General features: G+C 41.1%; 3 protein-coding genes across 10 annotated transcripts; 2 read left to right on the forward strand and 1 right to left on the reverse strand.

Moving 5' to 3' along the window:
- Positions 1 to 2,604: 2,604 nt before the first annotated feature.
- On the reverse strand, positions 2,605 to 4,005 carry LOC135611150 (peroxidase 7-like). The gene is made up of 4 exons (XM_065106515.1): positions 3,712 to 4,005; positions 3,449 to 3,628; positions 3,196 to 3,358; positions 2,605 to 3,103 (listed from the first exon to the last, which is right to left on the reverse strand). Exons 1-4 carry the CDS (start codon positions 3,967 to 3,969, stop codon positions 2,697 to 2,699), a joined length of 1,008 nt encoding a protein of 335 aa, XP_064962587.1. The 5' UTR covers positions 3,970 to 4,005; the 3' UTR covers positions 2,605 to 2,696.
- A 3,330-nt stretch (positions 4,006 to 7,335) lies between these two features.
- Positions 7,336 to 8,647, forward strand: LOC103982536 (nuclear transcription factor Y subunit B-3). The gene has a single exon (XM_009399492.3). It carries the CDS (start codon positions 7,803 to 7,805, stop codon positions 8,454 to 8,456), a length of 654 nt encoding a protein of 217 aa, XP_009397767.2. The 5' UTR covers positions 7,336 to 7,802; the 3' UTR covers positions 8,457 to 8,647.
- Positions 8,648 to 10,284: 1,637 nt separating this feature from the next.
- Positions 10,285 to 17,695, forward strand: LOC135611148 (uncharacterized). Of its 8 annotated transcripts, none has more exons than XM_065106511.1 (6): positions 10,285 to 10,441; positions 13,555 to 13,614; positions 13,716 to 15,316; positions 16,018 to 16,131; positions 16,321 to 16,470; positions 17,187 to 17,695. In XM_065106511.1, the coding sequence occupies exons 3-6, from the start codon at positions 13,718 to 13,720 to the stop codon at positions 17,325 to 17,327; spliced, it is 2,004 nt and encodes a 667-aa protein (XP_064962583.1). In that variant the 5' UTR covers positions 10,285 to 10,441; positions 13,555 to 13,614; positions 13,716 to 13,717; the 3' UTR covers positions 17,328 to 17,695. The 8 variants fall into 8 exon arrangements, with proteins under 8 accessions (XP_064962583.1, XP_064962578.1, XP_064962584.1 ...); XM_065106512.1 differs by having other exon boundaries at positions 10,286 to 10,445; XM_065106510.1 differs by adding an exon at positions 11,346 to 11,493 and having other exon boundaries at positions 10,286 to 10,441; positions 13,555 to 15,316.
- Positions 17,696 to 18,321: the final 626 nt, after the last annotated feature.

Consider the following 18,321-nt stretch of genomic DNA (forward strand, 5'->3'; position numbering starts at 1 on the left):
AACATCTCTCTTCGTTTCGGAGACCACCATCCCCTTGGACTACTCCGATCTGCTGAACAAACTGTGCATTGTTCTACCTCCTGCAAACGCACTTGCTAGATTGCACCTCCCCGTCAATACAGCCCCCACTGCGCCCCTCAAGGCTTAGCAACATGCTGAACTCGTTGCACACTTCAGCCTCCTACGGACGTATCCTTCACATGCCGAAGAGAAAGTTTTAATGCTCCATGGCGCCGAGTCTCGGTCGCCTTGGGATGGCCGCGAACACTCCATCGTCCGCATACAAGCCCATGTATGAGTACCGAATTCATTGAGTTAGCAATTCCCCTCACCTCTGTGAGCTTTGCACAACTCTTTCGATGGCTGAACAACTCATTCCACCTTGCATGGTCTCATTCTTGCCAAGCGCCTCGCTTGCCTAGAGCACCATCAAGTATAGTTGTCAACGTTGAGCCGTAGCTCAAACTCAACCATCCCAACCTTTGTGCGCTCCAAATTCTTCCAAGCTTGTCTGTTCTCGTGGTGCCTCTTGCGCGAAGGGTTGGCCATTCCTCTGAATGCCAATCTCAGATGTCCGCTCCTCTGAGCGACTCATTTTCCCTACATCTCCATGCGCGTTTTCCCCCAAACGGTCGCGCATGTGCTGACTGCCCTCAACGCAGCCCCGCTAGGTCCCCCACGTTTGCATGCTAAGTGTTTCTACGAGTGCTTGTCCCGCTCTGATACCATAATGTCACGACCTTAGCTGGTTTTGCCTAAGTCGTGCGGCACCCTTGCGTGTCCGTCCGCAAAGGTCAGCCTCCCCGAAGCCTCCCATTGTCCCTTAGGACCAACAAAAGAGAGAACGGGCTAGAGAAAACGCCTCAATCGGGATCCACAAGCAAACATGTCCGAAAAACACTTCATAGACAATGCAAGTTACAAACAGACTTTACAAGCTCTGAACAGTGGCACAACAAAGGGTAAAATGGTCCATTACAGACCGAAAAGCTCTCGCACGTGTCTACATGACACAACCTTTATTTACAAGCCTAAAGAGGCCACCAACCCAACTAAAATGAGACTATTAAGCCTTCGGCCGCCCCTTTACATTCTGTACAAGGCATGAACATGCCAAACGACACGGACATACATAAGCATTACATCAAATACCTTGTTTAGAAGTTTGTCCGTGACAGCATGTCGAGCTCACATGCACATAATGCTCGACCAAGCTAGGTCTAAGTAAAACCATCCCAACTAATTTAAGCTGAGTTGATTTACGATAGTTGACCCAAGCTAAGCTTGCTTCCCCCACCACCATCCCCGTCTCAAATATAGGAATGTCAACAGGGTAGGACGGGATAGAGAATGCTTCCCCCACCCCTATCCCCGTCTCATTCCCTATCCCCCATCCCTACCCCATTACCCATTTAGACGAGGCGAGATGGGGATGAGGAATCCTTGTTGGAGCAAGAAAACTACGAGTTCTCTGTATCATCCTTATTAGTTTATTTATTTATTTTTTAAATAATACTATTATCAAATCTAATTAAGCATATTAAAATTTACATAATAAAAGATAAATATATTCATATATAAATATAATCAAAATTATTATAATCCATGGGAGAGATAACGAGAAGATAGAGGAGGATCGGGGAAAGGCATATGGGAGTGGGTGAAGGTTGTGACGACTAATGAGGCGGAGTTGCAGGGTGGACAGGGGTGTTGCGATAAAGGGGGAAGCTAGGAAGAAGGCGAAGGGAGTGTGCGATGGGATGAGAAGGAGAAAGCGAGACAAATACCGAGAAATCATCATCACCGTTTAGTGTTCGATATTTGCAGTCACTAATTGCCGAAGGAATCACTATTTGCTAATGAAAAAAGGATGAAAACTAACGAAGATAAAGTCAAACAATCGTTATAATGTCATCTACAATTAGGGATTGGGTGCACATAGTGCATAGGGCCATAAGGAGTTATTATTGTTGAATTATGGTGTGATAAGTATACTATTATCAATTTTAATTTAAATATTTTATCCAATGGTTTGGACCAAATAAATTTGATAGGCCAGTTAACCCATCAGGCTCTTATCGTGATATTCATATTATGAATATTATCATATTTAAAAGAAATGAATCATTAAATATTCAATTGGAGATGTCAATTATATCCAAAAAGTTATGAGTTATGAGTACAAACGAAGACCCACCCCTAATGGGCAACAATATAATAGATATTGCTATTTTACTTCTCGTTGAATGTTTTTCGACTATAAACTAGTTTAAGCTAGAAATTAGAAGTTGGAGCCTATAAATTTTGAAGTAGGCATGTTACTTAATAATAAGTTGTCAGCTTGTCCTCATTTTAGAGGAAATAGATATGGTAATTTTATTTCAATTAAGTATCTTTGGAAAAGTATTCTAATAATTAAGGCATAATGTTAGTAGCCTACATCTTAGAAATCTGAATCCTCATATCATATATCCTTCAAGTAAAATTTAGCTATTTGTTTCCGCATAAATCTCTTCTTGTGATTAACTTATTTCAGTAAATTCTTCGCAGCTCAGATAATTGCATATAAAATGTTCCGCGACACGTGGAAAGCATGACAACAGATTTGGCACTGCAACTCCTTATTCATCTCCTTCTCATTCACTGCATGAACCGAAGACATCCATGAACAGCTACAACACAGTGACTCATCTGCATCAATACTCGTTGACGAAGTTGCAGTTGGTTCTGATCTCCCCCTCGTCCCCCTCGAGCACCATGGTGTCGGCCAGGTTCTTCATGGACCTGGCAAACTGATGCACGAAGACCATCGGCTGAGAGCTCAACGCCGCCACCAGCGGCCCCGTCCTGGAGTCGGAGTGCAGCAGCTGATCAGTCGACAGCAGCCCCATCCTGTTGTCGAGGTTCCTGTAGTATGCGTTGTCGAACTTGGTTGGGGTGGCGGCGTCGAGGTCGACGTAGGCGGACGGCCACCGGCACTTCCTCTTCAGGTAGTTCAAGTACCTGGGGTTGATGGACGGATCGGACTTGCTCGGGACGCCTGTGTAGTTGTAGAGCCTGTACTGTATCGACTGGCACGTTGCTCGTCCGACGGTGTGAGCTCCTGCGTGGTTGCCGCAGCAAGAAGACGAGATGGCTCTTACGTTCCATTGCTGTAAGTGTGGAAGAGAGGGGTGGAGATGGTGGCGTGTTTACCTGAAAGGACCACCAGGTCGAGGATGTCCAAGCCCATTGACTCGAAGAAATCGATCAGGTGGGTGATGCTCTCACGGCCCTTGGGAAGGGCTTCAGCTTGCTGTGCAATGGAAACGCGTCCGTCTCTTCGGCCATAGACGTTCCCCCAGTATGGCCCTCCGACCTGCATGCATGCATGCATGCCCGTCGTTTCACGCACGGCAACTTCGATCTAAATCGCAAAGGAAGAAGATGGAGTAGTCGGCGTCAGTACCATAAGAGTGGCATCCCTCGCTGCAGCCACGAGTATGTCGGCGCAGGAGACGGTCTTGGGGCACCGCCTCTCGATCTCCGCCTTGATGTCGTCGATCACGTGGAAGCCCCTCAGGGTCGCGCTCACTGGCGATCGCCTCTCCCCTCCCGGGTTGTCGAGCAAGATGGAAGCGTCGCATCCCTGCACCCAACCATCCCATCCACCCATCAGTACACCTGGATTGTACGCGCGAAGATGGAGACAATCGGTGAGAGGTCGAGTACCCTGACGGCGCAGTCGTGGAAGAGCAACCTGATGAGGCCGGGGCTGAGAGTGGGATCGACGGAGTGCCAGTGAGCGATCTTGCTGCCGACGATGGCCTCAAAGCTGGGGCAGCTCCGTGCGTAGTAATGCTTGTCTAGCTTATCACCGTCGTCATCCGGCGCCTTCTGATAAGGGCCACCTGCATATTCTGCCATAAGCAACTGTGGCAGTAGAAGCAGGAGGAGCAGGTGAAAGGACAGAGACGATGATGGCTTCATCCTCAAGAACTCTCAACAGGGCTTCTTGTGAAAGGGTCAGGGGAGGCTGTTGTGTATACTGCGTCTCATGGATGGACTTTATAGGAACAAGTACGTGCATGCACGAAGAGTCGACGTGATCTCCAAGTACGTGATGTGCGCTTTGGATCCCAAAGAAGAAGCTTGCACGTAGGAGGACTTCTGTAGCTTTGTTTATGGTAGACAATGTTACTTCTTCTCTATCATGAAGTCCAAACACGTATTCTCTTGGTTGGTTTCAACAATTCCCAATTTCATGATTTCTTATTCATTTGGTCTCGTATTATCATCGTTTGCTAGCTTGTTTATTTTCATGATTTCTTGTTCATAGGTTTCCTTCATCAAAAATCTCATGTCACTCGATTATTTTCGCAACGCAAATGATATTAGTTCCTCGGCAAAGTATATTCATGACATTTTTTATTACGCTCATGTGCTACATTGACATTACACAAATCTCTTCATATGTTTGCCTTGTCTTACAGTGTTGGTAGCATGCAGTATTTGACATTTACATATCTAAATATTATGTACACAAGGAATGAATTATCCTAATTTATCATTAAATAATTTTTAATCACTGATTAATGAAATTTATGATGAATCAAACTAAAAATTGGCATAAATCAGAATTTTATGCCGTTAGGTAATTTAATTCCCTTTTAGACATGTTTAGATATGAAGTTAATTTTTAAAGGAGATTTAATTCATAATCAAAGTAGAGAGGAAAGAAATTAGATTGATTAATTAATTAATCAACTAATTACTTATTCCAAAAATCATCATAATAAACTCCTTCGGCAAAGTCGCTTCTCTCTTATTTAAGGATTGGTGGGTCCCCTTTTTATTTTTATTTAAGGATTTGTTGAAATAAGTTCGTGGACTCCTTTTTTTTATATGTTAATTTTAAAATATTAAAATTATTATTATTATTATTATGTATCCTTTGAATAATGACTAAATAGACACGGTATAAATCAAACGTTATGATAAAAGAGCCAATGCGTTATGAGGTATTAAGGGCCCTCGATGTAATGTCAAATCTAAGTCATCTCCCTCGTATATGAAACCAATATTAGAATGAGTTATTCATGCAGTTTCTTTAATACCCAAGTTAGAAATATTGAGATGCGCATTGGAGGAGTGACAAATATAAAATTTGATGCAAAGATGTAGGACTCTAGAGGTGAAAAAATAAGAAAAGAATAAATGTTTGGAATTCAAACAATCTCCCTTCGCTGTCTATATATGATGCCTTTGTAACAGAGGAGTCTCACCTGCATTCTGAGTCTCCTGATCCTCCAAACTCTTCTTCCTCACTTATTTTGCCTCAGAACACTTACCTCCTTCCTAATGGGTTAACCTAATGAAGACCTCTGTGAAGACCATCGTGTGGGTCGATATTCCTAGTGGTGAAGAGAGCTTAAGGTCATTGAACAATTATCAATACTAGAGGGGAGGGGTCGTTTGAATTGACCTAGAAACACTGATCGAAGAAAATATAAATACTTATCCTTTGATGATGATAAAGATAATATAGGTAGGGAATATAATATCTTTGTTGGGGTACTCATGTGGAGTACTTATTAGGTGATTATCTTATTATACCCTCCTTTCACCGTTGAGGAGAATGACTAACTCAATTTGGACTTGATTTGCATTACAAGAGATAACGTCATAAGAGGTAAATGTTGAACCTATTTCTCCTCTTAACACGGATCAATGTTAGGAGGGGCTCTCACTATGTTTCCTCTAATACTGAAGTTAGATATGTTGTAATCATCAATTAATTAAATTCATGATAAATCAAACTAAAAATGATATAATTAGAGTTGTATCCCAATTAAGTGATATAATTATTTTTTTTGACGTATTTAGATTGGAAGTTAATTGTCAAAGGTGATTTAATTCCTAATCCAAGCAGATAAGAAAGGAACTAGATTAATTAATTAATTAACTAATTAAATATTATAAAAAAAATCATAATAGACTTCTTTGGTAAGTCACATCCTCTCTTATTTAATGATGGAAAGGCCCCTCCCTATTTAATAATTGAGGAGCAGGTTTCCATCTTTGACTCTTCTTTTCTTTTTATTTGTAAAATTTAAAATTATAATTTAGTTATTCTTGAATTCTTTTAAGTTAATGCATGATGAGGTTATTAATTTCAAACTCATTATTATTTCGTCAATTTTAATATTAGAATCATGTCAGTTGTTATTCATAATATTCCAATATTAGATCTAAATTTATAATTATCTTTTCATGATTCTTAAATGATGTTTCGATTAAATATAAGTTACACATTCAATTTCAAGTTTAAGAATTTAATTATTATCAGATATTTATTTTATATCTCTTGTTTTATATAGCAATTATATGCATGCTACATAAAATTGGATTCTATTTGAGTTAATTGGACCAATTTAATTACGGTTCAAGTAAGTCAATTAAGGGTTTATTAGGTTTTGACTCATCATGATATAATATGTCATGATTTATTTGATATGTTCTAAATGAGTTTACAAGCTACAATTGTATTGTGTGACCAATATGATATGATGTGAGCCTTATATGAAGATGATTCTTGACCTTTTCAGGAGTAGGTCGGCCAGCAGCGGGCGAGGGCGACGGAGAAGACGGAGAACGTGGTGGCCCAGGCGCGGAGATGAGGGCATCGGCACAGGCGAAGAGGGGAAGCCAGGCCACTGACGAGCTTGAATATATGAAAGCTGTGGGCAAAAACTCCAGCCAAATCATCCTGCTACTTCCTTTCCACCATTTCCTATCGTTCTGGCAAGTTCAGATGCAGAGTGTTCTTCCGTTATGTATGAATTGCAGCTCTGAGGCCTGGTTTGTTCTTCTTTATCAAAGCAAGAACTATTGCTTGTTGTCCAACTCAAGCAGACAATTCTGCTCTGTGGATGCAACACCACACTCGCCAAGATGGGCAGTGACTCTGCTCTGTGTTGTTCCCTTCGCATCCATTTCCAAGGTAAACTTGGTTGACTGTCCAAGACAAGCGGTGATTGACCTCCGACGAGCGATGAGGTCAAAATAGTTCGTCTCAGGGATCACGTGCATGGCACGTGTGGGAATCTAAATCGCGCCTCCCTAAAACATCGACTTCTCCGGCGTTGTAATCCTCGTTGAGGGATTTAGTTGGCCAGCGAGAAGCCACGTCGGGACGGCTACCACGTCACTTGGCCTACCGCAATCAACGACTGAGATTAACGTCGTCGGTGTCCATCCGACGGTTGACTGGGTTCCACGCGGCTCATCCTTAGGCAGAAACGAACGGCCAGCCAGCGGCCACGCGTCCCTTCTTTGAGATATTAGGACCAAAGATCCGATGAACACGGCATCGCTGGCCCGCTCCTCTCTCTCTCTCTCTTTCTTGGTGGTGGAGGCCGTGGAGTTGGATGCACTGTTGATCCTTGGAATTCCAGGGTTTCTAGGGTTCCTCTGTTCGCGTTTCTCCCTGGCGTAGGCGGAAGTTGTCATCTTGGATTCGATTCATATACTTCGACGCCCCCTTCTTTCTCCTCGATTCAATCGACTCTGGCTGCGCGCAGAGGCGGCGACGTCACATCAGTCGCTTGTGTTGGTTTCCTGCTATCTTGATCCTGATTCCTTTCGTCTTTGTGCAAAAAAGGCCGATCTTGGAACCCTTATGGACCCTGATTTTTGTTCCGACGAAACTCTCTAGTGTAATCTCCATACGAAGAGGTCATCTTACCGTGTTCGCCGTCTAAGTCTCGAACAAAAGGGAGATCTTTAGTGTTCCTTTTTGGCGAAAGGTTTGATCTTTGCGGATGGCCGATTCGGACAACGAATCGGGCGGGCATAACAATAGCGGTGCGGGGTTGGGGGCGGCGGGGGAGCTGTCGTCGCTGCGGGAGCAGGACCGCTTCCTGCCCATCGCCAACGTGAGCCGCATCATGAAGAAGGCCCTCCCGGCCAACGCCAAGATCTCCAAGGACGCCAAGGAGACGGTGCAGGAGTGCGTGTCTGAGTTCATCAGCTTCATCACCGGCGAGGCCTCCGACAAGTGCCAGCGCGAGAAGCGCAAGACCATCAACGGTGACGACCTTCTCTGGGCCATGACTACGCTCGGCTTCGAGGAATACGTCGAGCCCCTCAAGGTCTACCTCCAGAGGTTCCGGGAGACGGAGGGCGAGAAGGGGGCGGGCTCGTCCTCGTCGTCGCAGCCCCAGCCTGACGGCGGCCCTGCCATGAGCATGGCGAACGATGCTGGCGGTTTCGCCAGCAGCGGCGGTGCAGCGATGTACGGCGGCGGAATGACGATGATGATGGGGCAACAGGTGTACGGCTCGCCGCCTTCAGCGTCGCCGTATCACCACCACCATCAGTTGGCCATGGCAGCAAAGCACACCACGGGGAGCGGCGACGGCGGCGGCGGGAGCTCAACTTCTTCCACAGGGATTGGAAGACAAGGGAGGATTTAAGCCATTGGTATACACGAAGATGATGCACTCCCATGCTGCTCTTGTTCTCTCAGTCTATTCTTTCCTTCCTGTAGTGCAACACTTGCATGGATTTGGTGCTGCAAACTTCTCCTCTTCCTGCTGTATCTGCTTGCAACTATATTATGCTCAGAACCTGTTTGGCATGGGGATTTCATCATACATTTTTGGTACATTTTTGGGTCTTGGACAAACATTTGATGTGAGTTCTTTGCTGCAGTCTTTCATCTCTCATTCCAATTTCTTTTCCCTCAGGAAGAAAATTTTATGACCAGTATAGTCAAGCACATAACTCAAGAAAATTTCTACCCCAAAAAAATCATGCTAGAAATTGTATTATCCAAATTGCTTCCCAGTGATTTTGTATAAATGTCTCTAAATCCATTTGGTATGAAAATTATATAAAATTTGAGTTAGGCAGCCTTCTCGGGGTACACAAATCTGCAGGAGAGGACAGCCTCAGTGGCATGGATAAGGATACATATGAGGCTACAGATTGGATTACACCGAGGTGAGTGGCCGCAAGATCTTTGTATGTGGCTGCGACAATGAAGCGGCAGGAGAGGCTCTGATTGGCTATGGCTGGCTACTCGCCATGTTACAAACTAATTAGGCTCGTCGTCGTCGATAGATCTTTCGAGGACGGAGAGAGATGCGGCTGGCAAGGAAGCGTTCTGCGGCATCGCCATGCAAGCATTCACCCCCGACTGCTGCTTTGATACTGGTGGATTCTGCTTGCAGCTTTTGGTGCATGTTTTCATTTGTTTTCTACAATAGCCACTCTTCTGCGGTCATCCCATTTCTGATGGAGTCAAATGTATCTTTCCAACACTGTCATCAAATGTAAAGATCACCGGCTGCTGGTTCGATACAGATTAGAACTTCTTGAAGCATATACTTCCCCAAGGCAAAGCAGTGAAAGATGACTCTAAAGATCATGCTTTTGCAGAAGCTATAGAAAGCCATGCAAAGTTGCCTCAATTATTTGCCAAAGTGAAAGCTTACAGCGTGCTTGATATATACATCCATACATATACCGATCAGATGCAGCAGTTGTGCATCCTTCCAAGGAAGGTTGCTCGTGAAGCACTCTTTCGAATATATGGCAATTTACAGTGACTTGGACCAGCACAAACAATTTGCATGGCAGCTCAGCATTCACTTCATGGAGAGTGACTTGGAAACTCACTCAGCTTAATACATGCAAAGTAACATCATGCTGTCATAATGATTCACCTTTGATTCACATCTTCCGTTTCTGTGCCGTGCCCCAAACTTAATCTGGAAGACAGACAGAGAGGAGGAAGTTGATTTAACATAATGTGACCCAAAGCATACGAATCAATAGTCTCCATGATTGAGAGTGGATAATGACTCATCGTACGAGTATATAATAGGACGCAATGAACTACTACTACTACTACCAGAAAGAGTACAATGGTAGGGGCAGTCGTCCTATCGTCTGTACCAGCACGAATCACGAGGTTTTAACCCCCAAACTTCGCGGCAGGGTCGGTTGGTCAACGACTGGCCGCTTCTCTATTCTTCGCTAATGAACCCGAATCAATTGTGATTTGGGTTCCGGACTCCCTTCGACCCGGGAATAGATCCCATCCAATCCGCCCCGATCTGTTGTCGCTCCAATCCCCCGTCTCGACCGTCCTCCTCCAATCGCCTGTGCCTACCAGCCGCATGATAGATAGGACCCACAATGACAGACGGTCGAACGTGTTGGAGAGCATCCCATCGGCTCGCTCCCCGACCCACGGCTTTACGTTTCCCCTTTCCTTTTCCTCATTTTCAATTTCTTATTGGATTCCGGTTTCGTCGTGGGAGCGAGAGCGAGGGCGGGTCGAAATGGGGAAACGTTTTGCTTACGGCTCTCCGCTTTGAAGTTTTGGGAGGCACCACCTCCTCCTTCTTCGTGCACGAGTCTGCGGATCAACGGGTGACTTCTTCCCGTGGCGGTAGGTTCGTTTGATTTCGTTCTTTTCCTCTTCGATCTGACCCCCCTCACTATTCGATTGCCCCAAAGCTTGTTCTTGCTCAACCCTAATTCGTCTCTTCCTTGGTTCTTTCCCTAATTTATAGCTTCGCTAGTATTTTTCTGGAACTTCGCTAGTATATTCGTCTCTTCCTTGGTTCTTGCGATTTCCATGTGATTCGGTTCTTACGCCGGAGTTCTAAGGTGGTCCGAATCAAATTCTTGGAGTACTTTGCAATTTCGTTTGATATTTTGGGCGAATTGTAGAGTGCAACTCGATCACCCGATTGGCGTTTTGGTGTTATCAATATGAGGTACTTTTGGGGATCGCTGGGAGCCGATTATCTTAATCATGCCCCGAAATGTTCGTTCGGCTTAGATGGGGTTAGGGTGGGATTTTGTGGTGGCTGGCGAGATTGAACATGTGCTGTGTCTAACCATGGTGCTATGGTTTGCAAGACGTGCACATGATCAACTGCTGGTTAAAGGAAAGGATAGAGAAAGAGAACCAAAAATGGTCGATTTTCTTCATGGGGCTGAGCAACATGCTTTTCTTGGCTTATAATTCAATCTAATATGTCTCGATAGTCTGCTCGATGATTGATATGGTCGATAGTGATTCCCTGGTGGTTTGAAAATTTGGGGATTTAACAGTGGTAGTTTTCCTTTTCTGATTTAACAGTAATCAAGCTACGACAGTACCAACAATAGAGAACATCTTTGAAGGCTAAATATAAATCCTCCAATCGTATCTCACTTCAGCTTTTTTAACAAGGAAACATTGTTGTGGCATTGGTTTACTTGTGTAAAAGCTTAGCTGGGTCTTGGCTTTTGTTCCAACTTATAAGCATCTATTTTTCTTAATTCTTGGTTATTGTACTGTTCAGATAGTTACAATATCCAATCAATCAGTTCCCACATCAGTCTGGGGTCTCTTAAGAAATACAAAAGATCCTGTTATTTTGATGGGCAATACAACTTTGTTGAATGTTGCATTTGCCCATGCTCCTCGACGCATTTGTATGCCAAAAAAGGGTAAGCTTACTCCTTGAACCTACTTATGTGTTGTTAATGCAGATCGTAAACATGGATTTACTTGTAATCTAAATAACATTTAATCTATCGCAAGGAGGGCAGGAAGGATACAAATGTTTAGTTGAGGAGTTGTACATTGTGCTTTTATAGGGCATATTCAGTCTGCCAAAAACAACTTCTGTTGGACTTGTCTTCAGCTTGAATGTGCTAAAGTCAGGTTTCATGAACTCGAATCTAGTATTCTTTTAATGCTGTTTATTTTTAACTTTTGGAAGAGATGTTGAAATTGTGATTCAAGCAAAAAAAAAGAATTATCTGAAAATTGCATTTTGATATTAATTTGGTGCGCTATACCATATCATGAAAGTTTGGCGTCTGATAGCCTTGATTTGCCTGGAGTGTGCTGCTGCTTCTGTTATATCCTTACTATAGGTATAAAAGGTGAAAAACGAGTAGTTGATATTCTGTTAATTTTTTGTGCAAGGGTTTTCTAAATTTTTATTATCACATCAAATTGAAATAAACATGTTGGATGTTTTTGACAGTGGTTTTAAATTTTAGTGAGATTCAAGATGCAACCAATATGTTTCTTTATTTCTTTTTGTTTTTTGTGGATAAATGACTCAAAACCGAGTGAGTTTAGGTTTTTTGGTTGTTCTAGCTGAGACCAACCTGACATCTTAGTTTATAAAAAAGAGAAAAGGAGCTCTTCTTGCATCTTATGCTAACCCATTTCTCTTTTCCCTGCCCCTCTTTTTAATTTGGCCATGTACCATTGTGGTTGCTTTTGTTCACATATTTTGTCGTTTTATTAGCCTCTTCCTTCTGTTGTGGCATACAGAAAGTTTTTTCCTGAACCAATGTAAGGGGCATTATCAGGTTAAATTCACCTAGGATCTGAATCCGATAATCATCAGATTTGTGCGGGTTTCGGATTCACATTTGAGTTTATCAGACCTTAATTTGCAGATGGACCCAAAATTTTTGGTTCAGCTTTCTAGTTATTGGTCATCATTGACACCCTAACCAATGGTGGTTCTCTGCATTGTGCCTGTTTGACACTTCCACCACATATTTATCAGTTTGTAGCTGATGGCATTGGCTCATAATTGAAGTTGGGACAGGAGATATCTTATACCCTTATTCATGAGGCCAAAATTATGTATATGGGAGAGAGTGACTTTACTTTAGCTATTTATGTGCAGTATATCACTCTTTTGGTAGCAATTACCAGCTACTATACGAGCATCTATATCATTCTTTTGGCTGTCAAATCTATAATTTATACACATAATCTTATGCTCTTTCTTCTGTTAATGAAGTTGGTTGATGAATGGTTCTGTCTTGTTATTATTACTTGTGATCTTAGTTGTTTAGGATCTTTTTCTTAGATGAAGTATTAGCTTAAAATTTGTCAGTTAGACCTTGTTTCTACATTTGTTGCTAACATATAGTGGTTTCTTGATTTTAATAGCATGCAATCTCATTTTAAGATAATTTCAGGATTATTTCTAGAAGATTATATATGTCAATGGTCTATTTAGGGTCATTCTTCATTCATTTTTGTGTACTTGTCCATCATTATCCTACATTCTTCCTAGTAGTTTATAGGATATTTGTTGCTAGTGGAGTTTCACTTGCTTCCCATTGGATGGTTGCAGGGATTGGTACATGTTTTAGTTCATGTTACAGGTATGGCTATGGGTTACACCACTTAGCTTGGTTCATTATCCTGGGTGATAGTTCATATTGAATCACTTTCTCATGTAACCTGCTATGCTAGGATCACATGCCAATAATGAGATTTAATTCCCAGTTTTTATGTTTTGGATCACATGCTACAGTAAGGGAGTGGAATTCTTATCACAATTCCAATAGGGTTGGAGTGATCCTAATTATTATGGTCCAGTTTTTATTGACTTCTATTTAATCAACCTCTGCTTTATTCAAGTTGAACTCATATGCATTTTAGATAATGCATCATCTTGGTTGACAGAATTGACAATTGATACAATTATCTTCTCTCTGAAAGGTACTTCTCTGATGGTTTTGTGGTGACAGGAAAAATTAGTTCTTGAAGAACCAGATGCTGCTGTGTTCTGTGACACAATTCAGCATATAGTAAGATGTTGGTCGAAAGTATCAAAAGAAGCACAGATTTATTGATTTTTGGCTTCACTGTATCTAATTAGCTGTCTAAGCAAGATAACATGTAATTTTAGATATGTCAAAGGGTCATTCAGAACAAAAAACTCATACTGGGAGGAGAACCCTTGGAAGGTGCAAAAGCAAGACTATCGAGATCATTGATATTGACAAAGGGAAAGCTGATGTTATTATCATTGATGCCCCAGAATCTTCCCATCAAGGATCTGGGTGTTCTAGGTTTAACAATTGTAGTAGCCCGGTTACTGTTATTCGCATCGATGATGAAGAGGGAGATATTGGTGACACTCCCTATAATGCAGGTCAGGATTTCTCAACCAACAGAGCTTTTTCTGTGTTTGGCAATTGTACAATGGACACAAAAAACGATAATGATGAGTGTCGAATGTTTCTTAAAGAGGGTCGTTTCTGTTCTAGCATGACTGGGAAAACCACAATGCATCCTGTTTTTGGTTCTCCTAGAAATCGCTATGGTATATATCCTAATTATCCAGAAAGCAGTTCATCTGAAAGTGATAGTTCAGAATGTGACACTAGTGAAAGTGACAACTCTGACTGTGAGATTATGGAAGATTCTTCTGGACTTATCCGAGAACAGTGGGAAAGAGCTGCTTTTAGAAAAAAAAAATCACGAACAGTTCAAGTTGGTTCTGAGGATCAGGCTAGTGCATCAGGATCAAGTGCTGATCCTGGTTTTCCATTGGCTGAACCTACCCAAAATATGGTTGATTTGGAAGACATTATAAATGAGAACTGTTCAGAGCATTTGAAAGGATTATTTGGCAAGTGTGGTCCAAGTTGTTCAAACAGTGGAACAAACCTCACCTCTAAGACCAAGGGCAGTGAACTTAATGGAGATCCTTTTGTGGGTAGTACTAGCAGAAAAGACTGTAGTGCAGATTCAGATTCCTCTACTGGCATCAGTTCTGAAGGGCCCAGTTTTGAGAAGGGAAACATAATTTCTGAAAGTAGTCTACCCAGAGCCCAGTTCTTGGGAACTATTGATCTTAACAAAGTTTCTACTCCAGACGTACAAATGCAAAGCAACATCCATTCCAAAGTTGATGAGTTTGGGCTCATGGAGAGAGCTGAGGAAGTTTCTTTTGGAAAATCTTCCTTCACAGATGCATTTAGGGTTGAAACAAGCTACCAGGATCAAGGTGGAACTTGTCCTGGAAAACCATCTGAAGCTTGGGATGGAGAATGCTTATTTTCAGACAGTGTTGGATTTCAGAATCAGAAGGAAGATGTGCTTTACAACCAATCACTACATGAACCCCCTCTTAATCATGAAGTTAGTGGTGAGGCAAAAGAGAACTCGTCCAAGGAACAAATGCATCCACTTAATGAACCACTGCATGATGATCTACGAATGAAAGATGGCAGTCATTGCTTCGACTGTGACATTGATGCCATTCATGGAGACTCAACTCTTGAAACTAATCCAGAAACTGGAGCATCTATTCAGGATTTATCGCTGTCTAAGAGTGATGTTATTGGTGATCTTGGAAAGCAGAACAAATATATGATAATGCAAAATGTACCTGAGATTCAAAGTGATATAACTGGTGAACGTGAAAAGCACAAGGAATCTGAGGAGTACAAACGTGCTAATGCAGAAGAATGGGAATCTAGGAAGCGGGAGATACAGATTCAGGTTTATCATCCTATTCTGTAACTTACAAATTTTGTTCAGTCTGGTTTAAGACATTTCTATCTTCCATCACTCCCTAATAGTTAATGGTAATTGAATATCAATTGCTGAAGTTCCTCCCAAACAATCCATGTAGAGTTCAAGTGGAATTTTATCAATGCCTGAAATCTTCTCCCAAATTGCCTCCAGATGACTTATCTCACCAAGCATATGTACTTTTAGTTCTCTTATGCTTTTCAAGTTCTCTCAATCATGCATGAAGAGGAAACAGTTCTTTGTATCTTTAGTAATAAGAACTACTGATCACTGCATTACTTGAGTGATTTTGTTAGTAGTAACTAGTTATTCAAACAATTTATGAACATAATGGGGCTTCTGTAGCAGAATATGTAGTCTGTCTTTAGTTCACCACATGTAATATTTAATACAAATGATTTTGTTACTAGTAAACTATTTATTCAAACACTTTTTGAACATAATGGGTTTCTGTAGCAGAATATGTAGGTTTTCCCCTTGGGTTACCGCATGTATTATTTGATACAAATGATTTTACTAGCAGGAACTAGTTATTCAAACAATTTTTGAACCCAATGGGGCTTCTGCAGTAGAATAGGTAGTGTTTGTCTTTTGTTTACCACATGTATTATTTAATACAAATGTATTTGTACATCAGGTATCAAATGGTTTCCTTTTCTGTTTTGCAGGCAGAAGAAGCACAGAGGTTACGGAAGAGGAGAAAAGCCGAAAGCTTGCGGCTGTTGGACATGGAGAAAAGGCAAAAGCAACGTGTAGAAGAGATTAGGGAGTCACAAAGAAAGGTATTCAAATGTTCGGCAGCCAAATGGTCCTAAACCAACACTTTTGTTTATGCTTTTCCTCTTAAGATTTCCTTTTTCTTCTCATTTGATCCTTAATTTTCTCTGTGTTAGTCTATGATGTAGATAAGATAGGAATTCTTTAATGACATCTTTATTGTGGACATTTACTAATTTGTCTGTCAAATTCAGGATGAGGAAACTATACATCTAAAAGAACTTTTCCGTGCTGAAGTAAGAAGGGAACTGGACAAGATGGAAGGGAGATTTAGGGACATGGCTTCACTTCTACGAGGACTAGGCATCCATGTTGAAGGGGGCCCATTTCCCTTGCCACATGAGGTTTGTTGCTTACAGTGATCACATTCTTCTTCTGGCTACGCTAGTTATTTGTTCTATCGTCCTGGTTTTGGAATTATGGAATGGTGATCATTTAGCTATTTATTTTGTGTTGCTCTTTCGTGAAGAATGTTGGTTATATATGATGTATTGTACAAAAGAATATTCAGGTTGTCTTGCATTAGGTCTCAAACTAAACGTGACACTTGTTACAGAACCAACCATTAGGTAGAGCTTCTTTTGTGGATCCCGAATGAAGCCTTTTTTTTTCCTGGGCATCATACAAAACAATAGAAATAAATTGCAGTGAACTCTTAATTTCTTCATTAATTTTAGTAGGACTTCATACCAATTAGGTCAGGGTGGCCTTACATTTACACTCGTCTATATTCCAAGAGACCTGAAGTGACACGTAGATTGTGGTCCTTGATAGGTTATGCCTTTGTGTAGATTGTCAGGAGGCGCTTTCTTGTAATGGTTTTTATTTTTTAAGGGTTAAACCATCAGTTTGCAAGACATGACCTTGAAAATGTGTGTGCTGTACAGTACCCGTAAACTTGACTTAGATGAAAATTAGTGGCGTGTTGTTTTATGATTTTGAAATATTCATCCTCCAAATGCTTGTTACTTAGAAGTTATAATTGCAAGGTTTGTTGGTAGTGGCAAGACATGGCTTTATGTTCATCGTTTGTCTCACTGTTTGTCCATAAAATTTACAGGTTAATGCTGCCTATAAACAAGCGTTGTTGAGATTCCATCCAGACAGAGCTTCAAGGACCGACATTCGTCAACAGGTTGAAGCAGAGGAAACATTTAAAATGATTTCACGCTTGAAAGAAAAGCTGCTGCCGGTAGCATAATCCCCGTAGCTATCTTATGAAGGTATCTAATGGCCTTTACCAGCATTCTCGAGTTACCAAGGTTGGTGTGCTATCCATGCAGCTCTTTTCCAGCAACAGAAATTTACTCGGTAGCTTTTCCACACCTACTGCCACAGCACATTCTCCAGAAGATGTGCATTTGTAGTTAGTTCTTGCAGTTCGGCTGTAATCAGTGATGATTCTTTTTCACCTCCTTTCTTCTCTTTGCTGGTATATAGTGATTCAAGAGTAATCTTGTCATCGATCAGGTTCTTTTTTTGGCATGTCCACGTTGCTGACTTATTGCTTTGTGTTAAACAGAACAACTTTGTGGAGATTCTGATATTGCAAGATATTTCTATTTTTCATGTCAATAAGTAGTGGGTAGAAGGTCAGAAACCTCATTGCTGCGAGTGGCATGGTAATCGGTGCAATAGTATGTTCTTTGAGCTATGATTGTTACCTATTGTCGTGGAACATGCAGCTGAAATTATCCAAAAAAAATATTTTTTATTTATTAGTGTGCAATATAAACAACTTTTAGAAAAAAAAAATCCAACAAAAAGGAAGAACTATACATTTGTTGGTATGGTAAAATAAGGGGGGATAAAAAAAAAGGGTGACCATAGGGTTGGCATAAGCTTAATAGATAAGGATTTAAGTATTTAATTTAATAATATTATTTTTTATATAAAGGATAAGTGACGAAGGGATTTGAATTAAAATCTTATGATAAATTATTAAAAAATTTTTTTATCATATTTTGATAAGTAATTAAATTTAATGTTATACTGATAATTTTTAATGTAAAGGGTAAGTGATGAAAATAAGATCAAAGGATGTTACTATTAAGAGTGAAATTTTTTTCTAACTAAATTAGTTGACATCTTCAAAGACTAATAAGGTAAAAAATATCTAAGAATTAAATTATGAAATTATTGAATGATGTTTCAAACTTACATCGGATGAGATGGATGTTCTACTTAGATTGATT

The sequence above is a fragment of the Musa acuminata genome, chromosome BXJ2-4 (genome assembly GCF_036884655.1).
Source record: "Musa acuminata AAA Group cultivar baxijiao chromosome BXJ2-4, Cavendish_Baxijiao_AAA, whole genome shotgun sequence".
Taxonomy (NCBI): Eukaryota; Viridiplantae; Streptophyta; class Magnoliopsida; order Zingiberales; family Musaceae; genus Musa; species Musa acuminata.

Coding starts and splice junctions, on each gene's coding strand:
- LOC135611150 (XM_065106515.1), bottom strand. CDS start 3,969: ATGAAGCCATCATCGTCTCTGTCCTTTCACCTGCTCCTCCTGCTTCTA. Junction 3,359..3,448: donor CGAGGGATGCCACTCTTATG/GTACTGACGCCG, acceptor GCATGCATGCAG/GTCGGAGGGCCATACTGGGG. Junction 3,104..3,195: donor CGACCTGGTGGTCCTTTCAG/GTAAACACGCCA, acceptor GCAACCACGCAG/GAGCTCACACCGTCGGACGA.
- LOC103982536 (XM_009399492.3), top strand. CDS start 7,803: ATGGCCGATTCGGACAACGAATCGGGCGGGCATAACAATAGCGGTGCG.
- LOC135611148 (XM_065106506.1), top strand. CDS start 13,718: ATGTCAAAGGGTCATTCAGAACAAAAAACTCATACTGGGAGGAGAACC. Junction 16,132..16,320: donor TTAGGGAGTCACAAAGAAAG/GTATTCAAATGT, acceptor TGTCAAATTCAG/GATGAGGAAACTATACATCT. Junction 16,471..17,186: donor CATTTCCCTTGCCACATGAG/GTTTGTTGCTTA, acceptor TAAAATTTACAG/GTTAATGCTGCCTATAAACA.